Source organism: Exophiala bonariae (assembly GCF_035927105.1).
Source record: "Exophiala bonariae strain CCFEE 5792 chromosome Unknown scaffold_2, whole genome shotgun sequence".
Taxonomy (NCBI): domain Eukaryota; kingdom Fungi; phylum Ascomycota; class Eurotiomycetes; order Chaetothyriales; family Herpotrichiellaceae; genus Exophiala; species Exophiala bonariae.
Window position 1 is genome coordinate 886,007 of NW_027042477.1, and position 16,482 is coordinate 902,488.

Below are 16,482 nucleotides of genomic sequence, written 5' to 3' on the forward strand. Positions count from 1 at the left end.
GCATACGACGCCGCAACCTCCGTTCAGAGATCAGTTTTGGCATACAACAAAGACTTGAAAGAGATTTACTACGATGTTGATCCTGTCGAGGACGAGCCTGCTCCCGCCGCTGCTTCTTCCTCCGCTGCTCCCACTTCGGGTGCAACCCCGGCTCAAGCGGCTCCCGTAGCAGCTGCTGCACCTGCCCCAGCTGCTGGTGCAGGTCCAGCTGCCGCTGTTCCTGATGCTCCTGTCGGAGCTGTCGACATTTTGAGAGCTTTGGTCGCTCAAAAACTGAAGAAACCACTCACGGAGATCCCCCTCAGCAAAGCTATCAAGGATCTCGTTGGCGGCAAATCCACCCTGCAGAATGAAATCTTGGGCGATCTCGGAAAAGAATTCGGCTCTACACCCGAGAAGCCAGAAGATACCCCGCTGGACGAGCTGGGTGCGGCCATGCAATCTACGTTCAATGGTCAGCTAGGCAAGCAGTCACAATCGCTGATTGCTCGTTTGGTATCTTCCAAAATGCCCGGTGGCTTCAACATTACCGCTGTCAGAAAACATCTTGAGACTTCCTTCGGTCTGGGTCCTGGACGACAAGACGGTGCCCTTCTCCTTGCTCTGACCATGGAACCGGCCGCCCGTCTCGGCTCCGAAGGCGATGCCAAAACATATCTTGGTGATGTTGCTCAGAAATATGCCTCTATTGCTGGTATCAGTTTGTCCTCCGCCCAAGCTGCTGGTGGCGCCGCTGGTGGTGCCGGTGCTGGCATGATGATGGATCCTGCGGCCATTGATGCTTTGACCAAGGATCAGCGCGCTCTTTTCAAGCAGCAACTCGAATTGTTTGCCCGTTACTTGAAGATGGATCTCCGTTCCGGCGACAAGGCCTTTATTGGTTCGCAAGAGAACAACAAAGCTCTGCAATCTCAGCTCGATCTGTGGAACGTCGAACACGGAGAATTCTACGCATCTGGAATCGAGCCTTCTTTCAGCACCCTCAAAGCTCGTGTATACGATTCATCATGGAATTGGGCCCGTCAGGATGCCCTCAGCATGTACTATGACATCATTTTCGGCCGCCTCAAGGCTGTTGACCGAGAAATCGTCAGCCAGTGCATTCGCATTATGAACAGGTCGAATCCCACATTGATTGAATATATGCAATATCACATCGACAACTGCCCAACTGAACGTGGCGAGACCTACAAACTCGCAAAGGAGCTTGCCGAACAGTTGATCGAGAACTGCAAGGATGTCCTCAACGAAGCTCCTGTCTACAAGGATGTTGCAGTGCCAACTGGCCCCCAAACCACCGTTGATGCACGTGGCAACCTCGACTACCAAGAAGTTCCACGGCAGAGCGCTCGCAAGCTTGAGCACTATGTTCGTGAAATGTCCGATGGTGGTAAAATCTCGGAATACAGCAATCGTGCAAAGGTCCAAAATGACCTCAGGAACGTCTACAAGCTGATCCGCAAGCAGCACAAGCTCTCCAAATCATCCCAACTCCAGTTCAACACCCTGTACAAGGACGTCATCCGAGCATTGGCCATGAATGAATCTCAAATCATGCCTCAGGAGAACGGTGATGTGAAGAAACCAGGACGAAATGGTTCCCTCACTCGCGCTACCGTGAACGGAACTCTTAAGCCCGGCAAGACCGAGACCATTCCCTTCTTGCATCTCAAGAAGAAGGAAGAACACGGCTGGGATTATAGCAAGAAGCTCACTGCTGTCTATCTCGAAGAGCTCGACAAGGCCGCCAAATCCGGATTGACATTCCAGGGTAAGATGGCGTTGATGACCGGTGCTGGTGCCGGTTCCATTGGTGCCGAAGTCTTGCAAGGCCTGATTAGTGGTGGTGCCAAAGTCGTGGTCACGACCAGCAGATATTCTCGGGAAGTCACTGAGTACTACCAATCGATGTATGCTCGTTTCGGTGCTCGTGGTTCTCAGCTGGTTGTTGTTCCCTTCAACCAAGGAAGCAAACAAGATGTTGAGGCTCTTATTGACTACATCTATGACACTAAGAAAGGTCTTGGGTGGGATCTTGATTTCATCGTCCCCTTTGCTGCCATTCCTGAAAATGGCCGCGAAATTGACAGCATCGATTCCAAGTCTGAGTTGGCGCATCGCATCATGCTGACCAATCTCGTTCGCCTACTTGGCTCTGTTAAGGCCAAGAAGTTCGAAAATGGATTCAACACTCGTCCAGCACAAGTCATGTTGCCACTGTCACCCAATCACGGTACTTTTGGTAATGATGGGCTATACTCGGAGTCGAAGCTTGCGCTAGAGACTCTGTTCAACCGTTGGTATTCCGAGAGCTGGGGTGATTACCTTACCATCTGTGGTGCTGTAATTGGCTGGACTCGTGGCACCGGTCTCATGAGCGGGAACAACGTCGTCGCAGATGGTGTTGAGAAGTATGGCGTCCGCACTTTCTCTCAACAGGAAATGGCCTTCAACTTACTTGGCTTGATGTCCCCAGCCATCGTCGACCTTTGCCAGAATGAGCCCGTTTTCGCAGACTTGAACGGTGGTCTGCAATTCTTGCCCGATCTTAAGGAATTGATGAGCAAGCTTCGTGCAGAAATCATGGAGACTAGCGCTATCCGCCAAGCCGTCACCAAGGAGACTGCGCTTGAGAACAAGGTCGTCAACGGCGAAGACAGTGAAGCCCTTTACAAGAAGGTCAACATTGAGCCTCGTGCAAACATCAAATACCAATTCCCAGAGCTCCCTGACTGGAAACAGGATATTGAGCCTCTCAATCCCCGGTTGAAGGGTATGGTCGATCTTGACAAGGTTGTGGTCGTTACCGGATTCTCCGAAGTTGGTCCATGGGGTAATTCTCGTACTCGTTGGGAAATGGAAGCATATGGCAAGTTCTCCTTGGAGGGATGCGTTGAGATGGCCTGGATGACAGGTCTCATCAAGAATCACAATGGCCCCCTCAAGGGCAAATCATACTCTGGATGGGTTGATGCCAAGACTAATGAGCCTGTTGACGACAAAGATGTCAAATCCAAGTATGAGAAGCAAATTCTTGAGCATTCGGGTATCCGTCTCATTGAACCTGAGTTGTTCAATGGCTATGATCCCAAGAAGAAGCAACTTCTTCAAGAGATCCAGATCGAGGAGGATCTCGATCAGTTCGAAGCCTCGAAAGAAACAGCCGAGGAATTCAGACGCCAGCATGGCGAGAAGGTTGAGATCTTTGAACTTGAATCTGGCGAGTACAGTGTACGCCTGAAGAAGGGTGCTACCCTTCTCATTCCAAAGGCCCTCAAGTTTGACCGTCTGGTCGCTGGTCAGATCCCAACAGGCTGGAACGCCAAACACTATGGTATCCCCGATGATATCATTTCCCAGGTCGATCAAGTTACTCTCTTCGTTCTTGTCTGCACGGTCGAGTCACTCCTTGCAGCAGGTATCACTGACCCATACGAGTTCTACAAGTATGTGCACCTTTCGGAGGTCGGCAACTGTGTGGGTTCTGGTATCGGTGGTACTACTGCGCTACGTGGTATGTATAAAGACCGCTTCATGGATAAGCCTGTCCAGAAGGATATTCTACAAGAGTCTTTCATCAACACCATGGCTGCGTGGGTGAACATGTTGCTGTTGTCTTCTACTGGTCCAATCAAGACCCCCGTTGGTGCTTGCGCCACTGCTGTCGAGTCCATTGACATTGGTTACGAGACTATCGTGGAGGGTAAGGCTCGTGTCTGCTTTGTTGGTGGTTTCGATGACTTCCAAGAGGAAGGCTCGTACGAATTCGCCAACATGAAGGCAACTAGTAATGCCGAGGATGAATTTGCTCATGGGCGTACACCCAAGGAAATGTCCCGACCAACAACCACCACTCGTAATGGATTCATGGAATCCCAGGGTTGTGGTATGCAAATCATCATGACCGCCCGTCTTGCATTGGACATGGGCACACCCATCTATGGTATCCTTGGTCTTACCACCACCGCAACCGACAAGATTGGCCGCTCTGTTCCTGCACCAGGCCAAGGTGTCCTGACCACTGCTCGTGAAAACCCTAGCAAGTATCCTTCACCTCTTCTTGACATCAACTACCGCAGGAGACAGCTTGACCTGAGAAGAAAAGCTATCAAGAATTGGCAAGAGTCCGAACTTCTGTACCTACACGAAGAAGTTGCTGCCATGAAGTCGCAAGTCGGCTTTGGCTTCAATGAGTCTGAGTATATGGAAGAACGTGCCGCGCATATCAATCTCCAGGCTAAGAAGCAAGAAAAGGAGGCTCAGTTCAGCTTGGGCAACAACTTCTGGAAACAAGATTCCACGATCGCTCCTCTTCGTGGTGCCTTGGCCACCTGGGGTCTAACGATCGATGACCTCGACGTTGCATCCTTCCACGGAACTTCTACCGTGGCCAACGACAAAAATGAATCTGATGTCATCTGTCAACAAATGAAGCACCTTGGCCGCAAGAAGGGCAACGCTGTTCTAGGTATATTCCAGAAATACCTGACTGGCCATCCCAAGGGTGCCGCCGGTGCCTGGATGTTCAACGGATGCTTGCAAGTTCTCAACAGCGGTCTCGTGCCTGGTAACCGAAATGCCGACAACGTTGATCAGGTGATGGAGAAGTTTGACTACATTGTCTACCCAAGTCGATCACTTCAAACCGATGGTGTCAAGGCATTCTCTGTTACATCTTTCGGTTTCGGTCAGAAGGGTGCTCAGGCAATTGGCATCCACCCCAAGTATCTCTTTGCCACTCTCGATCAAGCCGAATTCCAGCAATACAAGACCAAGGTTGAGGCCAGACAAAAGAGAGCTTACAGATACTTCCACAATGGCATGATCAACAATACTTTGTTCGTCGCCAAGACCGATGCGCCATATGCCGATGATATCATGCAAAAGGTCTTCTTGAACCCAGATCAAAGAGTCATTGCTGATAAGAAATCTGGAGAACTCACATACAAACCTGCCCCGCCCAAGAAGCAACCAGGTGTGGGAGCGGTTGAGACGAAGGCCATGCTTGAGTCACTGGCTAAAGCAACTGCTTCAGAAGGCTCCAAGGTTGGTGTCGATATCGAGGATATTCTAGCTGTCAACATTGACAACGAGACGTTTGTGGAGAGAAATTTCACCGAGAAGGAACGAGCCTACTGCAGCAAAGCGGCATCCCCCCAAGCATCATTTGCCGGTCGCTGGAGCGCAAAGGAAGCCGTTTTCAAATCCTTGGGCGTCTGCAGCAAGGGCGCTGGAGCTCCATTGTCCGACATTGAGATTCTCAGCGACGAGAATGGAGCACCCAAGGTGGCTCTGCACGGTGCCGCATTGAAGGCAGCTAATGAGGCAGGTGTGAAGAATGTCAATGTTTCCATCAGCCACAGCGAGAGCCAAGCAATTGCTGTTGCTGTTTCGGCTTTCTGAAGAGGAGGAAGCAAGAAGTGTACAATTGAGTCAGTTTGGTCGGGTCTAAGAAAACTGGATGCTTAATGGATGGTGCTTGACAGAAGCGTTCTTTTGTTGTATTGGAACTGTTTGTTTATAGTTTATGGACTGGGGGGGAAGGCGTTATGATAGTGAATACGTGGATAGCAGAGGGGACATGATCTCCGCTGCTACGCTATGAGAGCATAATCAAATGCACAATAGAATTATCAACTGTGTTCATACTTTGGGTCCCTTTGTTCAAGATCCTTTACCAATTTATGTGTTACGATGATGAAATCCAGATGTCTCGCCTCCATTTTCCATTCCCAGGGTAGCTCCTGTAGGAGAACCTCGTCATCCCTCGGCCCTGGCTGACCGCTCCACCCCTCTGCATGATAAAGTTCTTCAATGCTCAGGGTTCGCTCTTCGATTGGGGTTCATTTTGCATCTCCATCTACTAACTTTGGTGTGCATTTACCCCGCAAAAGCAAGCTCGATCAATTTTTACAACAGGTGCTGTACGGGCACCTAGGCATTTGGCAACTCAACGCCCACTCGGTCTGACTGAGACTGCCATTTCCTCTTTCATTTTACCAGCTGATGGGGAAATCCGACAAAACATTTAGCTAAGCGACACCTTCCAATGCAACTTGCTCGGCCATTCTTACAGCAAAAAATAATAAGGCCGAGAGAACCACCGTCTGGGAGATCTCTCGCACTACTAGCAGTTCCTTCGACACAGTAGCCGCGCGTTGAAGCTCTTACCTCATGCAGCATGAGATTTGAACCTTATGATGAGCTTCACGAAGGTGGGGTAGATTCGACGAGCGAAGCTACGAGATAGTAGCTCAAAGCTCCAAAATGTCTGTGTGAAAGCTAAAAGGTTGTTCCTTTGCTGTTCCCAAAGTTTCTCTTTGCTGTCGTGCGTTCCTCAAGCTCAAGCTCTCATTTTCAACCTGTGCCCCATTGTTTTAGAAATCAGAATTTTGAATTACTGACCAAGACTTACCCCTACTCTCGATTTTGGGGTTCGAGTTTCTTGCACAAATGGCATCTCTGTCAATAGATCAGCAATCACGGGCGGCGAAGGCGTATATCCTGCAAGAGCTACGAAAGACCGAAGATGGAGTCCAGATCCTCAAAGATAAGGACTTCTTCGAGCGACTCGACATGAACTTCATCACGATTTTTGCAATCTTCGCCGAACTGTACGGCTACCGGCACGACTGCCTCGATCAGATGGTCGATCTCATAACCATGTGTGGCACGAGCTGGCGGCAGCGAGACCCCGAGCTGCGGAAGCTGGACAAACAGCGCGAGCTAGAACCCGAGTGGTACCTCTCCAACCAGATGCTGGGAGGCGTCTGCTACGTCGACCGATATGCCAAAGATCTTTCGGGGATCAAGGACCGGATACCGTACTTCAAAGAGCTTGGGCTGACGTATCTACATCTGATGCCGTTATTCAGAGCGCCTCAGCCTCTCAACGATGGAGGGTATGCGGTGTCGAGCTACAGAGACGTCCAGGAGGAGCTCGGAGATGTCAACCAGTTGAAAGAGCTGGCCACCGAGTTGCGGAAGGCGGGCATCAGCCTCGTGCTGGATCTGGTCTTCAACCACACATCCAACGAGCACCGATGGGCCAAGAAAGCCGCAGAGGGCGATCCAGAGCACTCCGCCATGTACTGGATCTTCCCGGACCGGAACGTGCCCAGTGCATTCGAACGCACGACGCGCGAGATCTTCCCTGATGACCATTCCGGCTCCTTCATCCAACTCGCGGACGGCCGGTTCGTGTGGTCCACCTTCTATCATTTTCAATGGGATCTAAATTATTCGAATCCTGCGGTCTTCCGGGCCATGGCCGCGGAAATGCTGTATCTCGCCAATCTGGGCGTTGATTTCTTCCGCATGGACGCTGTGGCGTTCATGTGGAAGCAAATGAACACGGACTGTGAAAATCTACCAGAAGTGCACAAACTGCTGCGGGCGTTCAACGCACTGTGTCGCATCGCGGCACCGTCAGTACTGTTCAAGTCCGAAGCCATCGTCCACCCGGACTTCGTGGTTCAGTATATCGATCGCTACGAATGCCAGTTGTCATACAATCCACTCCAGATGGCACTCACGTGGGAAGCGCTCGCAACGAGAGACTCTTCGATGCTCTCCCAGGCGATTGAGAGGCGTCACAACATCTCGCGCGGCTGCGCATGGGTCAACTATGTACGGTCGCACGACGACATCGGCTGGACGTTTTCCGACGAAGACGCCCTCGAACTGGGCAAGAATGGGAACAACCACCGGAAGTTCCTGAACGCATTCTTTGTAAACCGCCACCCGGGCAGCTTCGCACGCGGCGTCCCCTTCCAGGACAACCCACGCACGGGGGACTGCCGGATCTCGGGGACGACGGCGTCGCTGGCGGGTCTGGAGTCGATGCAAGACCACGCGATCGACCGGATCTTGCTCGCGTACTCGATCGCCATGAGCACGGGCGGCATCCCACTCATCTACCTGGGCGACGAGGTCGGCCAGCTCAACGACTACAGCTACCTGCACGACCGGGCCAAGATGGACGACTCCCGCTGGGTCAATCGCCCCTGGTACCCGGCGTCGCGCTACGAGGAGCGCCATGACCCGTCCACCATCCCCGGCCAGATCTACGCGGGCATGCGCCATTTGATCCAGTTGCGCAAGTCGACCGAGGAGTTGGCCGGCGGACGCGCCGTCGGTTTCTTCACGGGTAATCCAGCCATTTTGGGCTATCAGAGACCCGGCCTGAAGAGCACGGTGCTGTGTCTGTGTAATTTCTCCGATGTGCCCCAGTGGATTGGACGCGATCGCTTCATGGGCATGCCCGTCGAGGCGAAGGATTTGTCGTCCGGGTATATGGTGAATTTGAGGGATGCGGGTGTCCAATTGAGGCCACACCAGTATTTGTGGTTGAGATATTGATTCGGATTTGGAATAGATTTGAGCACCCTTGTTAAGAGCGGGAACAGGCCAGGCGTGAAAATCAAAACTTTGGGAGAGTTTTATGGGACTAGTTTAGTACATCAGGAGCGGCATTTTAGGTATGTAATCGAATAATAAACACTTAAAAGCATCAATCTGACATTATGGACGCCAAAGCATTCGATATCCACTTCGGAGCCACGGAATGGGAAACTTGATATCGTTGATTAGGGATCATGATCCCGTTCCTCCAACATCGACCATCAGCATCATAATCACAGGCGTTCCCATCCCACAATACCTCCAGAATAATTCTTCAACTGCGTGCTATGGCGACATTCCGCGTTTTGACTGGTCTTTTCCGATCTCCGTTAGCTAAGTAAGCTTTTCCGCTGGACGAGGTGCAGGTTCGATTCACCGTTATTTGCAACTCGTCCACCACAGTTTTCCACGCACATATATATGGACTTGGAGGGTTCATCTGTCATTATGCGAAATTAAACGTACATCGTCTCTAATTGAGGTAAAGGTCAAGAACCCTAGAACCATCGCTTCGATCCCGCTCTTCAAGGAGATCTCGATCTCGGGCGCAAAGAAGGGTGAGTGAGGCCCCGGGATCTTCTCGTCTACCTCTCCCAGACTCTCCGCTTCGTCCCAACGGGCTTGATCTGTGGCCCCGAACCGCCAATAGAGATAAGGAATATCCGGTCCGAGGAGAGCAAAGTCCTCAACGGCGGGATCCATGGCAGGGCTGTAGAATCGTTCTCTAAAATGATATTTGAAAGTCATGGCGAGCGGATCGGCAAACTCTGCTTTGTTTTCCGTCATCGGCGCTCGAATTTCGACTCTACTTGTCACAGTGAGTTTGGGACTGGTTGTTGATTCGCACTCCTCCACGACGACCCGCTTGATTAAGTCAAGAAGTTCAACTGCGACAGCGTTGTTCGCAGTCCTCAACTCAAAGGCCATATCCACGCTATTGGGTGGATGCACGAACATTGATTCAGAATGGAATCGTCGACAAATCAAAGTGGCATACTGATTCGCACCTTTTGCCGATTTCACCTTTTCTCGCAGCTGCAAAGTCAAGGCACAAGCTTTGGATACCAGATCACCACAGATCTGCGGGTTCTGCGCAGGGCCAGAGCTACTCAGTCGAAGATGAATGTTGTGAGACGCAGGCAACACGGCGCCACCGCTAATTCCCACAAATCCGCTTTTGAGCTTACCGGCATGTTGAGCCAACATGAGATCCGGGGGCGAGATTCGCGTCCACAGTCCGTCCTCGACCATCAGTTTCGCTCCTGCCACGTACTCCTCATTTGGCTGGAACAAGACAATGAGGCGACCAGACCAAAACTGCTTGATGGCAACGAGGCTTGCAGCCGCACCAAGAACAGCCGCCATGTGCAGATCATGGCCACAGGCATGCATTACTGGCTGTTCTTCCCCGTTCTCGTCCAGCATGCGCTTCGTGCTGGCGTAGTCCAGCCCCGTCCGCTCTTCGACCGGCAGCGCATCGAGTTCTGCACGAAGTAGTACGCTCGGCCCCTCTCCGTTGAGCAGTACCCCGACCAAGCCATGGCCTCCGATAGAGGAATGAATCTGGAAGGAGAGTCGTTCAAGGTGATTCGCTATGGTAGAAGCCGTGGCTACTTCGAACGAGGGTAGCTCTGGATGCTGATGTATCTCCTTGTATATCGGGATGAATTGGCTGGCTTCCAGCTCAACCTTTTGCAGGACAGCTTCGCACAAGGCTGGATCATTGCGTTGCAGACGCTTCGAACCCATGGCGCGCGAGGGGGCTGTTAGCCTTGATTGGTAGGCTTGCGGCAGGTTTCTACCTTGGACCACCCCTGGTCAAACACTCTGGGTATGATCATCTTCCTAATATTTCCCTCGAAGAGCCCGTGGTTTGTGATGCATGATGGCTGCACAAAAGAAACTCTCGGAAGGCAACTCTAGAACCCTGGACAGGCGACATCGCGGCGATCAAGAAAAGCCAACACCCCGTCATGCGTAAGGAGAAGGTACACCTAGGCAACTTCGGAATTGATGCACCTTGCGCCCGCTTGGCAGCCTTCTTAGTGAGGCGCCAAATGATGTTTCACCAGCAGAATCGGGCGAGGGTCCTATTTGTCACGGGCACCGGCACGTCTCCTGCGTGACCACCCGCCGCTTTAACGACATATTTACCCACTACACTTGCGGTTCAGCCGCATGTGCCCTCCTTGTGTAGCAAACGGTGCATGGTTCTGACTGCTTGTTTTGCGGGCCAGGCGGCCTTGTGCACGAGAAATATTTCGGGGGTTGCCGCTCACACTAGAAATCGCTGCTTAGAGCAATGTTTGATGAGTTGAGCTCTTTGATGAGCAACGGAACAGATTTGCCCACCAACCTGCAGGACGATATGTCCATCACGACGTCAACTATTAACGCTGGCGGCGGGAGTGGTAGTGATGATATTCCGACACCTTTTGGTAGCGAATTCTCGTGAGTTTAATCTATATGATATCTAAGAAAGGTTTCCAGTATCTAACGGCACGTCTAGGGCGGATGTATTTCTCCAGATCTGGAACGAAGCAATCGAAGGATGCAAAAGGGGTGTGGATGAGCCAGAAGACCAAAAGTTTCTGACGCAATTCAATAGCCCTGGAGAGCTACTGGAGGCACTCAAAATGAAAGAGCAAAGCGATAACCAAGCGAATTCTTGGTCGTCAAATATCTGGAAGGACTTGAGCTGGACACTAAACGTCATCGGTAATGCGACCAACATATTTCTGATCGCCATGAAGCCACAGTCGGTCGAAATGAGCTGTTTCTGGGGATTCTTCTATCTTGTTATCATGGTATGACCTAACTCCACGAACGTGAAGAGGTTTGAATAGTAATCGTTCACATAGCTCTCTCTCGAGGCGAGGAGAAGGTGGGATGCAGTGTCTGAGACGCTATGGGCAACTCGTAGAACGCTTTTGCGGTGTCAGAAAATCGCACAGGACTCGGAACTGGACCACAATCTTCGTCAGTCGCTGTATGAAGTGTTTGTCGCTCTCATTCGGTTCTGGAAGGAAGCATCAATATACATGCGAAATAATCCGCCAGGAAAGCTTGGTAACATTCCCCTTTCTGATCAATTACGCGCACACCTGACTGATTGTTGAAAGGTCAGGACCATGATCCCAAGAAAGTCCTGGATTACCTGAGTAACAAATTTGAGCGCGCCAAGAAAGATATCGACGGTGCGGTAGATCATCTTCGATTCTGCGTTGAGATGGCGAATGCAAAGTCTGTCAGTCAAGGTGAAGGCACGCTATCTTTAGCCACTTTGACCCTTGGGACGATTCCAAGTACTGAGATTAGCTTCCCTTATACTTTTTTGCCTCGCGACAACCGAGGGCGCCACGTCGGACGTCGACAACTTCTCAATGATATTGATATGCTACTCCAGAAGGATCGTCGTGTTTGCGTTTGGGGGATAGGTGGCATGGGTAAGACTTCAGCTGCGCTAGCCTATGCAAATGAAACTACAAGGTTCGAAATCGTTCTCTGGGTAAAAGCAGAGTCAACCTTAGCATTACTGGAGAGTTTCAGCGATATAGCGGTGGACCTACGCCTTCCGAGAGCAGCTCGAGCTCAGTCTGATAAGGAGAATCAGATCATTCTAATGGAATACCTTGCAAGCTGTGGACGGCGTTGGCTGATGATCTTTGACAATGTCGATGAAGCCGATGTGCTTCGAGGACAGCTTCCTGAGAAGACGGTCTCAGAAGGCACCTTCTTGATGACCGCACGAACCTCAAAGGTTGCAGAAGACCTTGAAGAAGAGATGGAGTGGACTTTGAAGAAGATTTTGCCACTCAATCCACCACATGACTGGGAACTGTTTGGTCAATTGATGCAACAAGCAGACAGGAAGGGATGGCAGGACCTTCAAAACGTTCCCGAAGACGAAGCCAGTGCAGCAAAATTGTTGCTGGAAGAAATGGGTGGTCTTCCACTTGGTATCAAGCATATTTCCAGTATCATGAAAGCGAGGAAGCTTTCAGCCATCAAGTTCTTACAGCTCTATCGCGATCAAGCTGGTAATGTGGAGACATTGCAACAGCTTCGCGGTGGAAAGAATGTCACCTTTGATAAAGACTACAAGTTTGGATTGCATAACGTCTGGAAAGTAGCCTTCACCGAGCTGTCTTCGACCAGTGAAAATTGGAATGCATATTGTCTCTTGGCGGTGATTTGCTTGTTGGCACCTGATGGAATTCCTTCAGAGTTAATGTTGCAAGTGCGACCGCCTGAACTGGATGTGCGAGTAACTACGCTTGACTTTTGTCACAGCTCTTACGGGTAGGTATCGCTGTCGTGGACATCGATATTGTTTAGCTGCTAACGCGCAAATTCTTCCTTCAGATACGATCTAGCTGTTAGCCAGCTCGCTGATTGTGGTCTCATCGATCAAGACGATGAACTCATCTGCATTCATCGACTTACACAGACAGCCTTCTTAAGTCTCATTCCTGATAAAGACCTCCAAGACGCCTTCAATGCTAGTTCAGAATATCTCTACCAGGTATTCCCAAAACAGATCATGGGGCGCAATCTGACACCTTCCTGGCACATCTGCAAAGACTATATCCAACATGTAATCAGCTTGTGCAGGCGTTATGAAACGCTCTCCAAAAATCGGCCGCTCCGTCCTTGTTCCGCCTTTTTCATGCTCTGGGCAAGCTGCAGTTGGTATCTGGTTGAGGTCGGGGAGAATGAGCTCAACATAGAACTTTCCAATGTTGTCCAAGCAGCCTACGAAGCTTCGGCCGAGGAACAGGAAACTCTAACTCTAGCTGCCCTCCTCAACGGGCACTCTATCAGCTTATTTGAGACTGGCAAGGTGAAGAAAGCACTCCCTCTGATGCAAAAGTGCCTCGCAATTAAGAAAAAACATCTTCCACCTGATGATGAGGACTTAATGTGCACTATTAACAATCTGGGTAACTTTGAGGTGTCTGATGACAGATGGGACAGCGCCCTTGACCATTTCAACGCGATAGTTGGCTTCCGAGAGGCAGCAGTTGGCCACAACAAGATCAACATAGCAGTCACGTACGCTGGTTTGGGTCGAGTCGTGTTAGGCCAAGGAAACTACGCCGAGGCTGATGCATATTTTGAGAAAGCTTACAAGATCGCCGTTGACGCATTCGGTGTCCTAGGACACTGTGTCGCAGAGTGAGTTCAAGTCAATATGCTACAGCACTAATATTACACCCACTCAGTTTCCAAGCTAACTGCTCAATGTATCAGTTTTGCGTACGCACGGGGGAATGTTGCTCTCGCGCAACGTCGTTGGGTCGATGCCGAGAAACACTATGAAGAAGCTTTGGACGTTGAGCGGGAGCGGAAGCGGGGAACGCTCGATCTTGCTTTGGCATGCCTATTCAAACTTGGCTGTCTCAAATACGAAAAGGGAGACTATATCGCAGCGAGGTGAGTCTGCCCAACCTCTGCCCAAACTGTCATATTCTCATGTGACCCTATATAACTAAGCACTGACGATTGAAACCCATTACTCACAATCTAACTAGGTCTCTACTTGAACAAGCCCAGGCAATTGCCCGAGAGCGGAACTGGCTGGGCCACTTAGCACGCGTGTCCAGGAGACTGGCTTTGACTATTGAAGCATCAAGCGTGACACCCGAAGATCTGGAAGAGGCGGCCCGCTTGCACCGGGATTCGCACCGGGATCGTAGACGGGTCGAGAACGACACGGAATGTGCAAATTCAAACGATGGCGAAGAGGAGGCTTTCAATCGGTTAGTTCCTTCTTTCTTCAGGTGAAGATCATTGGGAATATCGGGGCTTGATCGAAGCTGCTATTCTTTGTCCAGTAATCTGGGAGTCTGAGCCCCTTGGGCACAAAGCTTAGATATTGATGAATGCACGCCCTCTATCGATTTCTTCGTTCTTGCTCTGTCGTCTATTGTGCCCGAGTCTTAATATCCGCGATGTTGCCCACTTCAGTAATATGCGAATTTTTGACGCCACTGCTTTTAGTAGATAACCTGTAGAATACCTAGGATATTCGCGATAGCACTCTGGAGGATAGAAATGGCACCGATTACCATGACGGCCCAGAACGTCCAGTAACGAAGTATATCTCGCCGGTCATTTATGAGTGCCTTCCAGTCACTCGGATGTTCACCTTGCATGAAGATCTGGATCTTCAATAAACGATCACCGAAAAACGGAAATTCTTTCGCTGCAAGATATTGGTCTCGCGGTGATGGGGCACGGAGATCACGGTAGATTGCGGCCTTTGTATACTGAGTACCACAGACCTCGAGGAGGAGTGGATCGACGACTTCGGAGTGAGATAATTGTCGCCGTATTGGCTTGCGCCCCAGGACCAGAGGCCTCAACCAGGGGAGATAGTGCCAGATCCGGTGTGGAGTTAAAAATGCCGAGAGCAAATCTTCATGCTCTGTTCGGAAGAGCTTTGCAGATGCGCCGTCCTGGCCGAAGATTACTCGATAAGTCAGGAGAAGTTCGCGAAAGAAGCTAACTCCGTCGATCGATTCATCATGTAGGGAGCTGTAATCTCCCTCGTCGTCGTCATGGCTCCGAAAGTAGTGGGAGAATAAGCTTCGGATTTCAAAATTAGCATAAAGCAATCATTCCAGAAAGGGAAAACTGTTTGCACTTACTATGTCATATACGTTGCAGCAAGACCTCTCTTCTGAGCAGTTCGATTCACCGACCCAGAACAGAACACCATACAGGCGGAAGGGTGCTTGAATATCTTGATGGTACGACTAAATTCGTCGAATTCAAGATGCCGACTCCAAGCAGAAGTGAAGACAATGTTGATGTCGGACAACTTCCGCAGGCACCTATAATTGATGTAACTGACCAGAATCCTACCAGCAAAAGCATTTCCCGCGACCTGAAAAACTTGTCGCTCATCGGTGGGCGCTTCGGAACAAGGTATCAATCGGCCAAACGTCTTCAGCATTGTTGGTAACGTGAGCCGTGACACCTCGTCGAAGGGCACAGAGTGGCGGATTAGGGTATCCGAATCCAGATATACTCCATTTTCGTCCTGGTCGTCCTCTATGGCGAGCTGAACGCGAGATGGGCCTTCCTGAACCACAGTTGGGAGGGTAGGCGCGAACATCAAAGTCACCCAGCCCATCAAGATGTACACAAGTTGCCCTGCGACCTCATCTCCACTACCACGTCCCTGGCCATCGACTTCTCGAACATTCAAGAAGCCTTTTACTCTGAGAAGGTCGGTGATGCTTCGGAGCGTACAAGGCTGTCCCACCCTTTCGTCGGATAACTGCTCGGCGATAATGGCCATCGCTCCGAAATACTTGCTAGGGATTCCATTCTCTGGCAGCGTTTCGGTGGTGGCGCGGAAATGCTCTTTGAAGCTATCCGGCAAAGAGTGGTATCGCTCATGCAAAATCGAGATGTATTGTGTATGGTAACGTGAGTATAGTCGACGGTTGAGTCGAGTCGCGTCGTGTTCTTCTCTTAGATTTGATGCAACTACCAGGAGATCTCTCTCCTGCGAACTGAGAACTGCTTAAAGCTAGAATCAGTACTTGGTTTTCGTGTATCAAACATTTATAAAAATAGAGAATCCTTACTTTTCATTCCTACCGAGGACTCGTCATCCTCAACGGGAGGCCCTTGCCTTCGCGACAATTGTGCGTTCTCTGGTTCGCGCATTGCCTACAATTTCGCTCGCTGAAGACTTGGTTGACTACCCCCGGGGACCAATATTGTTGGTTGGCTGGGAGGTAATTTTATCCACAACATAGGTACAAGATCTAACTGACTATGTTTGCAGAGGGCTTCAATTGTTGGACATCTACACTTTCGAGAGCTATGCTGAGACTTCACCTTCCAGGTCATTCCAGTCAAATCTTAGAGGTACGACTATTGGCACCAACAGGGCTGTCATATACTGAGAGAGTATTGTCTGAATCTGCCTTGCTTTGCTCGGCAGCGAAGGAGGCTGGGTCTAAGGCTGTTTTGTCGCGGGCTGGAATGATGGTGTGACGAAAGGCAAAGATTGTTAACGGAAGGGCTGAGTGACGCCTCGGGCACCTTTAGCCTCCCAAG

General features: G+C 50.6%; 4 protein-coding genes across 4 annotated transcripts; 2 read left to right on the forward strand and 2 right to left on the reverse strand.

The window, feature by feature from the left end:
- Positions 1-6,453: 6,453 nt before the first annotated feature.
- Positions 6,454-8,361, forward strand: LTR84_004838 (uncharacterized protein; the record flags this gene model as incomplete). The annotated part of the gene is made up of 1 exon (XM_064848411.1): positions 6,454-8,361. The coding sequence occupies one exon, from the start codon at positions 6,454-6,456 to the stop codon at positions 8,359-8,361; it is 1,908 nt and encodes a 635-aa protein (XP_064711035.1).
- A 477-nt stretch (positions 8,362-8,838) lies between these two features.
- LTR84_004839 (uncharacterized protein) lies at positions 8,839-10,152 on the reverse strand (the record flags this gene model as incomplete). The annotated part of the gene is made up of 1 exon (XM_064848412.1): positions 8,839-10,152. The coding sequence occupies one exon, from the start codon at positions 10,150-10,152 to the stop codon at positions 8,839-8,841; it is 1,314 nt and encodes a 437-aa protein (XP_064711036.1).
- Positions 10,153-10,705: 553 nt separating this feature from the next.
- LTR84_004840 (uncharacterized protein) lies at positions 10,706-14,256 on the forward strand (the record flags this gene model as incomplete). Its single annotated transcript, XM_064848413.1, has 8 exons — positions 10,706-10,854; positions 10,913-11,210; positions 11,346-11,472; positions 11,526-12,705; positions 12,769-13,581; positions 13,657-13,839; positions 13,938-14,165; positions 14,241-14,256. The coding sequence occupies 8 exons, from the start codon at positions 10,706-10,708 to the stop codon at positions 14,254-14,256; spliced, it is 2,994 nt and encodes a 997-aa protein (XP_064711037.1).
- A 146-nt stretch (positions 14,257-14,402) lies between these two features.
- On the reverse strand, positions 14,403-16,086 carry LTR84_004841 (uncharacterized protein; the record flags this gene model as incomplete). The annotated part of the gene is made up of 3 exons (XM_064848414.1): positions 14,403-14,994; positions 15,069-15,936; positions 16,005-16,086. 3 exons carry the CDS (start codon positions 16,084-16,086, stop codon positions 14,403-14,405), a joined length of 1,542 nt encoding a protein of 513 aa, XP_064711038.1.
- Between the last annotated feature and the right edge of the window lie 396 nt (positions 16,087-16,482).